The sequence below is a fragment of the Furipterus horrens genome, unplaced genomic scaffold, assembly GCF_987537825.1.
Source record: "Furipterus horrens unplaced genomic scaffold, mFurHor1.1.pri manual_scaffold_4, whole genome shotgun sequence".
NCBI lineage: Eukaryota > Metazoa > Chordata > Mammalia > Chiroptera > Furipteridae > Furipterus > Furipterus horrens.
The window spans coordinates 76,950,878-76,963,636 of record NW_028327174.1 but is presented as its reverse complement, the minus strand read 5'-3'; the positions used below and the strand labels follow the sequence as shown (position 1 = coordinate 76,963,636).

Genomic DNA, 12,759 nt, shown 5'->3' with positions numbered 1-12,759 from the left:
TAAAGAACTTCTCAAGTAATTCTGATCATTTGAAAAGAGGTTTTCTTTTTGTGTTACAAGGCTCTGTCTTATCTTTGCTTGTTCAGCCCTTTAATTATTTAATTCTTGACATAGATTGCATGCATTTAAAATTATGTTCTAGGGTAGGGTGGAACACAGGCTTAAATTTATAAGATGAAATTTAATGAAGATAAATGCCAAGTTCTCTTATTTATATCAGAAAATCAATTACCCAAGAGTAATGCTGCTCTTAAAGCAGTTCATGTGTAAAACCACTTGAATTTTTAGAGAATTCATAATGTGAACAAGAGTATGATATCTGCCAAAAACAGCATTAATTAATGCACAGTGATACCAATGTAGGGAGTCCTGCTTACTCACTAGTCATCCTGTATCCTGAATGTCGCATTCAGTCCTAACCATTTTACCATAAAGACATAGACAATCTAGAGTTTAGCCAGGTAACTTCACATTATGATCTAGGAAGGTGTTGCAGGGAGTTAAAAGGGGGGGAAAGTGGAATAACATTATATAGTTAAAAGAAGAAGAAAAAAACTAGAGCTTGTAAGAATTTGAAAAATGCTATGTCAATATGATTAGTTCTATTTAATCTAAAAAGAAATTACCAGATTGCATTGTTGAATTTCAGAGTAAATGTAACCATTTTCTGAATATTTTTCTTAAAATCCATTAAAATTCTAAACTTACATGTTTTACTCACATGTGCATGTAATAACATTCACAAATATAGTATCTCCCAGTAACAATTATTATATATTACTGTAGATCATACCTCACTCCTGTTAGAGATGAAGAGTCTGAATCCCAAAGAAAAGCAAGATCTAGACAAGCAAGACAGTCCAGAAGATCAACACAGGTATATTTACTGTGTGTAAAATATGAAACTTCAAAATAAATCATCTTTCCTTTTTCACTTTTCTATGAATATAATGATGTCAGTATATAACGTGAGTAAATCTTTAATGATAAAAATTGCTTTAGTACTCCTCTCATAGCCTTTTTTATATGGATACACTGTTACTATTATATTTCATCAAAGTAACATATGCCTTGTACCTCTTTGAGCATGTTTTATTCCACATATGTTATCTGACACAGCTAAGTCTTTAAATGAATTATTCATATATAATATCTAATAATCATTTTAAAATTCCATGAATATTTGGAGTTGGGAGGAATAGATCTATTAGGTATATTAAATAGTTACTGTGCAAGTATGAGAAAAATGTCACTCAGAGTAGTTATCTTATTACCTCGTCCTTGCCATTGTAATTATATCCCATATATCCCGTTGTGTTTTTTCTATCCTCCAATTTAGCATCAAAGTCCAGGTTCAGCTGTTTGAGCCTTACCATCACTCACATATCAAGCTAAATAAAACTATTTGATAGATTCTTAAGATATTTTTTTCAGTCTTTTTACCTTTCCTTCTTTAAATCCAACCTGTTCTTCAAGGCTTAGCCTTCGAAATTATTTCTTTACTGAAATCTCTGTGTGCATATACATACATAAAAACATAAATACATATAAATTGAATATATAAACAATGCATTTTTGGCTTTTACTTCTTTCACTGAACCTTTTGGGAATATTTACATTCATATGGTATTTCTGTCATCTCCTATGCTATTTCATTAATTACTTGAATATAGAGACAATTTTTTACACATTCTCTTCATAGAATGAATGTGTCTTGCTAAGTAGAAATTGTTCAGTTTGCAGATCTATTCCAAATGTGCATATTTGACTTCAATGCCTTCACATATACTTTATCTGCTTATAAAGTATAATTTTTAACAAGCTTTAATGCCTCCCATAGTTAAATTTATTTTTTGTGTGTTCGTAGGGGGTGACATTGACTGATCTTCAGGAAGCTGAAAAAACAATAGGAAGAAGTCGTTCTACCCGAACCAGAGAACAAGAAAATGAAGAAAAAGAAAAAGAGGAAAAAGAAAAACAGGATAAAGAGAAGCAAGAGGAAAAAAAGGAGTCAGAAACATCTAGAGAAGATGAATATAAGCAAAAGTACTCCAGAACATATGATGAGGTAATAGTATACAATAACACTTCTAGATCAAATGGTAGGAATAATTCTTGTGCTTTTCAAAATCCGAGAGAGATTTGTATACCAATAAACCTATACAAAATACAAGAATTTTAACTAGAAATCTAAATTATTTTGACATGAGTAGAACATTACTTTTTCATTAAAGTTAATTTAAATATTCTGTGTTTTTAAGTATATAATATTTCAGATGGATTTTAAATCTAATATTTCACAGCCTTATCAGCGTTACAGATCAGTGTCAACTTCAAGTTCAACCACTCCATCCTCTTCACTTTCTACCATGAGCAGTTCACTGTATGCTTCAAGTCAACTAAACAGGCCAAATAGTCTTGTAGGTATAACTTCTGCTTACTCAAGAGGATTAACAAAAGAAAATGAAAGAGGTAAGAAGACCACATTTTGAAAACACCTTGTGTCCTTCAAATAATCCTTTGAATTAGTTTTTCCTAATTAACATTTCAACAGGAAAGAAACAGCATTCTAAACTGGGAATCATTCTACCTAAATGATAAGATGGCTAAGAATGAGAAAAGTAGGAAATAAAAAATAAAATTATATGAACTAGCATTGATACATGTATCTTTATAACCTATGGTGTCATAAAAATCTTTTTGTCTACCAATATGGAAAAGTTAATATAGAAGAAACAGTGGAGAAGTTTATTAGGGCTTTAAGTTATTTTTTGCCTGTTATGTATATCATATATTTTACACGGTTTTTGTGAAATTGTTTCAAACTAAAATCACTTAACCCATATAATGTCCTTGCTAGAACAAAATTGTTTTTATGCTTATTTCTTAAAAAATGGGTATTTTTTTCAGCTATATTCGCATACTGATACTCACTATTAACATTTCCTGTTATTTCATATAAACTTTCTATTTAAATTCTAATTATTTTCTATTTTAAATCAGAGATGGGTACTAAATAAAATTACTTCTAATTACAGACATTGTATGTTTTAAAAGCAAAATCTCATAGTCTTAGTCATGATAATAGCAATAATAATGTAGCATTGACTTCAGAAAATTGACCTTTTCCTAATTTCCAGATGCTTTTTTTGTTGTTGATCATTGAGATGTTTTAATTCTTTAATCTATTAAGTTGAGAGGTCCACATAACATTTATAAAAATTTTGAACCAATATTTAAAAGTATGGATATTTGCAGATTTCCATCTTCTATTGAATAATTGAAAGACTTGGCATCACTGACTGGGTCTGAATTCTCACATGTCATCAATTGGAACCTAGTAGTAGCAGCCCCCAACCCCTTCAAAATAGTGCCCTCCTGGTCCATTTTATACATTTTTATTACCTCTGTTGTCACTTATAGGCATTTGAGTTTGAGATCTTTGCTCTAAACTGATTCCAAAAATAACTTTAAAAAAAACCCTTAATACTTTAGTTTTGGGTTGTCTTTTGCTGTGACTCTTGCTTGGCTAATGGTACAAGGAGCCTTTTGAAAATCATTTACTTTGTTCCATATATGTATACTTCTTAAAGCATATGTAAAGGCCCTAATAATCTTCTAATACATATGTCTGAAACCATTTTAACTACTTCAAGAAGGAAACAAATTTTAAGACTAATGTTTTTTACATTGATTTTTTTAATGAAAAATAAACATTTTTCCATAAAAAAAGATTTGCTCTTACATGCTATCTAATAGAAATGAAATAAATACTATTTTTATTCTGCTGAATGAGGAACGGGAATAGTAGAAGCAGAAACTGATAAAGTGATACCTAAGGTGTTGCATCATTAAGAACTGTTTGGTTTTTTCCTTGAAGTATTAACTTTAGGTATAGTAACTAGCTCCCTGTCAGATATTATATAATTCTCTTCATAGGATATAATTATTTTCTGTTCAGCAAAAATTACTAAGTATATCTTTTAAGCAAAACTTGTTTTAGGCACTAGGAAAATTAAGTAATTAAAATTCTTGTCTTGATCCTTAAGAATGTATATGATGACAGAGATAGAAATACATGTTTAAACTAAGAGTTATAGGAACATTGAAGAGCAAAATTTGATAATGATTAGAGAATTTTAGAAGGCTTCACAAAGGAGGCTGACTTAGAATTGTTTTTACATTTGCCTTGCAAAATACTGTCAAGATACATTGCTACCATGTGGTGCATTGTAATCCTTAACAGAGGGAGAAAAGAGAGAAGAGGAGAAAGAAGGAGAAGATAAATCACAGCCTAAATCTATCAGAGAACGACGGCGACCACGAGAGAAAAGAAGATCTACTGGAGTTTCATTTTGGACACAAGATGTGAGAACCTATTAAAATACAACTCCTTGATAGTATGCTTCTTTTCAAATGTACATACTAATAGTTTCTTACATGCCTCAGATCATATGCTCTTTGGATCATCACTATGCGTTTTTGAGCCACGTCATTAAATAGGAAAGGTCCTTTTATAAAGCATAGTTAACAATTACTTAGATTTTTGGTACTAAAAGCAGGGCCTCTTTTGGGAATAAAAATAATAATGGCTGCAGATCAACATACATATATTGATTATTGTATATGTGTGTATATAATGATTAAACTACTCTGTTAGAGATTCTTGAAAGAATCCCAATTTTACGAATATAAGATATATACATAACAATTATTTTCATTTCCAGTGATGCTGGATAGAAGCAGTTCTTTACTTAACAAATTATAACAATTAATCCTATAGAATTTAACATTTTTCCCCTGATTCCTGTTTGTATGCCTGGCATTACTATTCATATGCAGGAGGAAAAAGAACTATGGGGTAGCTCTTAATGAGAAATTTATACTGTTTTAATATAACGTACAACTACAGTAGGGCAAACATAATTTGTCTTGTTTTTCTTTTCTTCCTTTTTTTTTTTTTACTTCTTGATTTTTTACATTTTTTTCTTTTAATTTTTAATGTAGAAAAGTTCAACCATATAAAAGTAACAGAAAAGCATCATGACCCACCCCATGTATCCATTATTTAAGCTAATTCCCCGCCACTTCCCCAACTCCCATATTATTTGGAAGAAATCTTAGACATATCATTTCATCTGCAAAAATTTCGGTATGTATTTTTAAGAGAAGGATGTCTTTATAAAAATTATTAAAAATAATAACCACAGTGTTACCACATAATGATCTCAATACCATGATCACACTCCTTGTTAAATAAATGAACACTAAATCCTTAATATTGAATATCCAGTCTCTCTTAATGTCCATTTAGTTCATATATGCCATAAATGGTTTGTTGTTGTAGTTTTATACTTTGCTGATTTGGTCAGCATTTAAATAAGGACCATACATGATGATTAATTACCTCTTTAAAGTCTCATAATTTGTAAGTTTTTCCATTCATCCAATTGTTTTTTTCTTACAATTGTTTTCTAATGAACTGGGTTCTCATATTCCTTTAGTTTTTTCTGTTTCCTATTAATTTGTAGTTGCAGTAGAGAATTGATCAGATTCTGGTTCAGTATTCTTTTGACAAGGTATTTTTGTTCCTCCATCAGAAAATACATGATGTATGGTTGATTTTAATTGCCCAGTAACACTTAAATAACAGTAAATTAAAACCTCACAGTCTTAGCACCCTGACATAGTACTTATCACTTAAAATAAGTACTTATTATTTAAAATTATTTTATCTTCTTAACAACTAATACATATTAGGAGTTTCATAAGCAAAACTGTATTTATTACAGTATAGTATTTATTTTTTCCCAGTTTTATTCAGACCAGCTCTCCCTTCCATTCTAAGGATCCTCCCTGAGATCCATACTGGCAATACTCATCTTTTAATTTAAGCCTGCATTGAATCGTGTTCTCATCAGCCATCAAAGCACAGCTCTCCTTTCCCCTTCATAGCCACACCTATATCATGCAACATACAAAAAGAACCAAGAGCTGTGTCAAAGAGGGTGTGAAGTTAGGCAGCTTCTAGTATTATTAAGTTCTTTTCTCTTTTAGTTACTACTTTTCAGGACCTCTGCGCTTTGCCCCTTTTTTTTAAATCTCCAGTCCCTGTGTTCTTTTCAATGAAACTGCAGTACATAAAAACAGTCAAAACATGATATGGAATTAAGATATTTATATTTATAAATAACAATAGCAGCAGCATTGATTTCTCCTATTTGCAGCCTGGTGTTCACATATCATTTTTACTAGGCACCAAAGTGATAGCTTGTACAGATTCTTTCTTATCCTTAGAACAATTCTGTAAAGTTTTAACTATGGCTCAGAGAAATTTAAAATAAATGTGTACTAAGTCGCATAGCTAAAAATAGCTATACCACTGTTAAAATAGAATGGTCTAGTTTTAAAGCCTGTGGTGTTTATGTAGTGAGCCAAGACAGATATGTTTGTAAATTTCCCTTTTCTTTCAACCCTTTAAGGTTTGTAGAGATGTTGAAGACCTTCTAATAGGATATTCCTGTACTCTGGGATTCTAGGCTTTTAACCTGCTGAGACTGATTTTCTATTTGGCGCGTTAATGAGCTCCCAAGGAATTTCCAGATGGATAAATTATCTAACATAATACAACTGTTGCATAAATTTTGCCAAGCTTATAGAATCCAGCTTTTCTTGCTTAAGATAATAAATTTTCTATTTTTGCTGCCTCGTTATAGTTGAATAGCTAAATAGTACTTATATTGACTGTTAAAGTGCATGAAGTATTATTACAGTGTAAAATGGACTGTCTTCTTCTTTCTCATGCTAAGCCTCCAGCTTCCTACCCTCCAGCTTCCTATCCACCCCCTACCCCTGACCCCAGTATAAGTGTATTTCCTAAATCTGATTGTTAGGTAGATGGTCTTTCCTTACCATATGTACTCAACTACTTAGATTATGCCATGCAAACAAATAGGGTACCTCTAAATAAGGTAGAAAAATTCCCACTTAAAAATCCATTTTCCTCGTAGATTTTTCTTGAGTCATTTTAAATTAGAAAAGTTCTAAAGTATTTAAATATCAGTTATTAGAAATTTATCTTCACTTTTCTAAAATAAATTGACAATCTATTTTAGAGTGATGAAAATGAACAAGAACAACAATCAGATACAGAAGAGGGATCCAATAAGAAAGAAACTCAGGTAAAATCCTTTATTTTTTGTATTTAGAAGTATGCTTTTTTTTTTTTTTAATTTTTTTTAGCCAGGGGGGAGAGGGAGATAAATCAATTTTTCCCACTTATTGATGCATTCATTGGTCACTTCTTGTGCCCTGACCAGAGATCAAACCCACAACCTTGGCTTATCAGGATGATGCTCTAACAAACTGAGCTACCTGACCAGGGCAAAGTTGCATATTTTTGAAGGATTACTTTTTACTTGTGTTTATTTTTATTCATGCAAGACAGTTACTGCACACTGTATCTGCATACTGGGGATAGCCTTATCAGTGGTTTGGTGGAAGGACTGGAAAGGGGCACAAAGAATATTGTAGAGGCAGTGAAAATGTTCTGAACCATGATTGTAGTGGTGGGTTTATGGATATACACAACTTTCAAAACTCATGAAACTCTATATTCAAATGGATGTAGTTTCTCATATGTAAATTAGTCCTCAAAGTTGAAAAACAAAAAAATAATACCCTTGACCAAAGAAAAGTATCTAAAGGATATCCAGAAGTAGTGAATCCCTTACCAGATCCAGATTTTAGTTTTCCAGAGTTATGTTCTGGAAAAAACCGTAGGCCTTTTAATTTTCTTCACATTTGTTTAGAAATTTAGCATCCCTAAAGGACTTTTACATTCATTATCACAACTGATCTTTCCAACAATCTTCTGAAAAGGGCAGATTTTTTCTCAGTACAGATGAAGAAATTAAGGCAAGTTTGAAAGACTTGGGATCACATAGCTAGCAAATGGTGGAAGTTTTTCCAACTAGTTTTCTTCCCCCAAATTCCATATTGTTTGACTGTGCAGAAAGCTGGCATACTTTAAAGAGCTCTGTTCACATAGGGGTAGAGCTACACAACATGAGTTAGTTCTAATATTATAAACTCAGGCCTTCCTAGCCTGAAATGGCATTCTGGTTATATCTTCCTCATTTTGACTTGGAGTTTCTAAATAAAGCTGTTGAAATTTCTTTTAGTCAGCAAGTCTCTACAATAAAGTGAAGTGAGCAGAAGTTGGTTACTGGTGACTGTAGATACTACTTTTGGGGCCAAGTTTGCTTATTTTGACTCAGAGGATACTTTGATCTTTATGTGGCCTGACAGACAGTAAGAAATTATTTCTAAAGGTACATTATTTTCAGGGCTAAAATTTGGTCACTTGTAAACCCTTTGCCTATCAATTGTCAGTACTCCCCCAGTTTACCCCTCTCTTATTTATAATATTCTATAAACTTGTCCGTCATCTTTCTTTACCAATGCTACCCCATGAATTCCTATCTTTCAAGGAAAAACAGTGGACAGGTAAACAAGAGAGAATAACTTAGTAAACCATCCCCACCTGACACTTCTCACTGCTGTCACACACAGATCTCATGTCCCACCAGACTGGGGTGAGAGGGAAAAGATCTTCTGGCTTTCAGGGTTGTTACTTTTCAACATATTGATATATGTTGTATTTAACTTTTACTGTTAAAATTATACATGAGATACAGTAAGGTTGAATAGAACTTTGTTTCCAAAAAGAAAAGTTTTTTTAGTTCCAGACCATTTAAACAGTTTTTATTCATTTTAAATAGAGGATTGTTTAGATCTTGCTTTGTGCTAGCATTCTTTCTGTTACAAGTAACAGAAAACACAACTCCAAACTGGATTAAACAAAGGGGATTTATTGCACTCGAGTTGTATTACATAACCCTCTATGTCAGCTTCATCCTCAGGCTGGTTTATCTCATAGGGCTGGGATTACAATAATCCACTCAGGCCAGACTGGGCCTGCCAGTGCAGTGCTGCAGCCATTTCGCTACTAATGTGGCTGCAAACCATCTAAACCCACTGACTGCTAGCAGTGAGGAAAGGAGGGAGGAAGTTAAGACACACCCACAGCGTCTTTTGCAATAGGTTAGGAAAGCACTTCTACCTAATAAGTGCTACTCTTTGAAAATGTGTAGAATTAGCCTTTTTGTTTCTGTGAAAAAGTATAAGCAACAAAATTCTTCTGTGCATTTTCTGAAGTAGTGTTATCACCTCAAAGTGTGTTTGATAACAAAACTGAGTTAATAGAATTTAAGTTAACCACTTTGAAAACTGGATTTCTAGCATGTACTTTTTTTCTTCAAAGGTAAGTGTTATATCAGATCCCAAAAAGTTCTTGAAAATCCATAACTTCATATGAAGCTCAAGCTTTCTGCCTTCAGGATATAAGTTTAAAGAAAATTAATAAATTTTATCACAGAAAATTTGAATTACTTTATTATAATATTGTTATTTCAAAAATGGGGATTTTGTTGTTTGGGTTATTATGATTTGCTTTCATTAAGCTATAAGGATGGTAAACTTTTACTATGCAAAGGACATTAGTAACTAAGAATTTAAATATGACACTAAGGCAAGAAACCATAAATAAAAATTAACAAATTTTATTACTTAAACATATAAAGCTATAACATGGGAGAAAAGACACCCTTATTCAAGTTGAGACACTTTTTTTGCTCTGTTAAAGGTAAAGAATCTTAGCCTTTTTTCTAACATTTAAAAGATTGATATTTATACTGTATAAAAGAGTGAAAAATAAATGGGGACATAATACATTGAATTTACAAATTTATAAAAGAAATACAAATGGCGAATAAACTTGAAAATACACTTAATCTTGTTAATAATCACAGACATAATACAAAAAAAAGTGAAATTGACAAAGGTTAATGCCCATATTTGGCATGATTAGTTTTGAAACTGCATTTTCATATATGATTTTGGCACTGTCATAAATTCATCCTTTCTGGAGATCAGTATAACAGTACAATACAAATCAGAAGACATGCCAAAAGTTCATGCTTTTTAACTTAGCAATTCCACTTCTAGAAATTTATTTCCAAGGAGATGGCTCGAGTATGTAAAAATAAATCTGCACAGTATTCATAGCAACATAGCTCTTAAAGCAAAATATTGAAAACACCCTTAAATGTCTATTGGTAGGGAATAGATGAAATAAAATGTATTTGCATAGATAGGTGTTTTATGTTCACCTGGATATCTGTATAAAAAAGGTTGTTAACTCTAGGGGATTTGAAGTATGCAAAATTATAGAGAAATTTTATATTGTGGTACTGTTATTTGAGCTTATGGTACTATAGTCAGAAAAATTAAAAGGGTATTTTTACTTTGGAAAAGAATTTTGAAACATAGGAGCAAGGACATTATGCTAAGTGAAATAAGCCAGACACAAAAAAGCCATACTGTTTGAAACCGTTATATGAGGTATCTAAAGTATTCAAACTCATAGAAACAGAAAGTAGAATGGTGGCTGCTGGGGATTGGGGATGAGAGGATATATTGAGTTATTCAGTGAGTATAGAGTTTCAGTTTTGCTAGATGAAAAAGTTCTGGAGATCTGTTGCACAACATTGGGAATAGAGTTAACACTACTGAACTATAAGTGATTAGTTGGTACATTTTATGTTTGTGTTTTTTTTTTACCACAATTTAAGTATTTTTTTTAAATGGTGGTAACACATGATTTTTAAAGACAGAGACATAAAATTTGAATGATTTCAGTGATGGCTTAGAGTTTTTATTCTCAATTTAAGGGCAGTGACCCAGTGTACAGTTTGTGAAGTGAGATGTGATGTTTTTGTTTGATATGTACATACTTTATGCATAAATATTTTCCTGAATTTGAATATCTTCTGTTTCTGCATTTTTTAAAAATTGAGATATAATTGACACATAATGTTATATTAGCTTCAGATGTATAGAATAAGGATTTGACATTTGTATATCTAGTAGTCCCTCTCTATATCACGGTTCACTTATCGCGGCCTCGCTGTATCGCGGGATTTTTAAAAATATTATATTTAATTATTTATCGTGGATTTTTCGCTATATTGCGGGATTTTGTGGTACTGTGTACATATGTTGTTAAAGTTATGTAGGTTTAAGAGCGTAGAATATGTTTAAGAACATAAGTAGTGTTTATAAAAATGTGGAAAAGGTTAATAAGGGACTGGGAATGGTTTATAAGTGTGTGGGAAGGGTTTATAAAGCCTTAAAATACATATAAATATTAAAATAAATGTAAGGTCCTTAGTTCGCAGATTTTCACCTATTGCAGGGGGGTCTAGAACGTAATACCCGCGGTAAGTGAGGGAATACTGTATTGAAAAATGATCACCACAGGAACTCTGGTTAACATCCATCACCATGACTAGTTACTCTGTGTGCGTGTGTGTGTGTGTGTGTGGTGGGAACTTTCAAGATCTCTCACAAATTTGAATATTTTGAAAATTAAATTTTAACTTCAAAAGCGTTGTTATAAAACTGAAGAATAAATCAATAAAATAAAACATTACATCCAAAAATAGAATACAAGTGCAAAATTATTTTTGCATGGGAAATTAAAATAGATTTTAGTAAGACACTTTTAGTCTGATTAGCCTTCACATAATCCCAAAGGAACCCAATAATGTTATAGTGTATATGAAGATAAATATAATGGGAAATTAAAAATACTTAAATTCAGGAATTTAACACACCATTTCTTAAGAGTTGCCTTATTGAAAATTATTGATTCAGTGAGTGTCCTATTAATCATTTCATTACTTAGATAAGAAGTTATCGAAACTTCGGTATAGCATACCACTAGCTTGGGAAATTTTAAAGTAATCATAATTTTCTATCCCCTAATTTCTAAACTTTGAAGAATGTATAGCTGGGTTTTCAAGAAAGTAAGTTTTTAGGGAAATATGCGTATATTGTTATATAAAATGCCTTAGGTGTTCATTTGTCTGTCTCTCATTTTATTGCCTCAAAAATAGAAAAATGAGAAAAGTAGTTGCTTTGAGTTGGCACATAGTAAACTTGACGTTTTTAAATCTGAAGACATTACTTTCTACTGAGTTGGTATAAGTAATGGATATATGTTTTACTCTTTTTTTTTCTAATTAAAAAAATAATATATAGTGGTATTTGTAGGAATTCACAAAAGATGACTATAAATTGCCAACTGTAATTTTATGGTATTATGCATGTAAAAATATAGAATGACTCTGTTACAGAACTTCTAAGAACACCCATGTTAAAGTTAAAACATATATAAGTAAATATAATAGATGTTAGTTTAATAGTGTAAATAGTATTGATGTTATGTTAAATTTACTTGATTAATCAATAAGTTACTTTAATGAAGTGTAAAAATTTAGTATGCCTTTTTTTTTTTTCTAGACGGATTCCATTTCTAGGTATGTTTTACGCCTTTTGTTTGTTTGTTTTTTACTACTCCTTTTTATTCGTTCTGAAAATATGTGGCTAGATATTTATAGATTTTGTAAGTTGATGAAATACTTTGAGTAATAAAAATCTATCGATATTTAGATGACCTAGTAACTGTTACTAGCTTTCTTTGTCATTGGCTTTACTTCTAGTTCAGTAGTCACAGTAAGTCATGATTTTTCTTAAATCTTTACAATTTTTCCTGAGCTTCCTAAGCTACTTCAGCAATGACTGTGTCATTATTAACGTCAGAGGCTGATGTAACCCACCAGAAATTTATTTCAC

General features: G+C 31.4%; 1 protein-coding gene across 8 annotated transcripts in view; it reads left to right on the top strand.

Moving 5' to 3' along the window:
- The window catches only part of PPP1R12A (protein phosphatase 1 regulatory subunit 12A), a 133,695-nt gene that overhangs the window by 108,331 nt on the left and 12,605 nt on the right, over positions 1 to 12,759 (top strand). For all 8 annotated transcript variants that reach the window (XM_090273662.1, XM_090273659.1, XM_090273663.1 and 5 more), the window contains 6 exons: positions 787 to 877; positions 1,868 to 2,068; positions 2,304 to 2,472; positions 4,247 to 4,368; positions 7,116 to 7,181; positions 12,427 to 12,443. In XM_090273662.1, the coding sequence (XP_090129788.1) occupies positions 787 to 877; positions 1,868 to 2,068; positions 2,304 to 2,472; positions 4,247 to 4,368; positions 7,116 to 7,181; positions 12,427 to 12,443 (666 nt within the window). The remainder of the gene's footprint in view (positions 1 to 786; positions 878 to 1,867; positions 2,069 to 2,303; positions 2,473 to 4,246; positions 4,369 to 7,115; positions 7,182 to 12,426; positions 12,444 to 12,759) is intronic.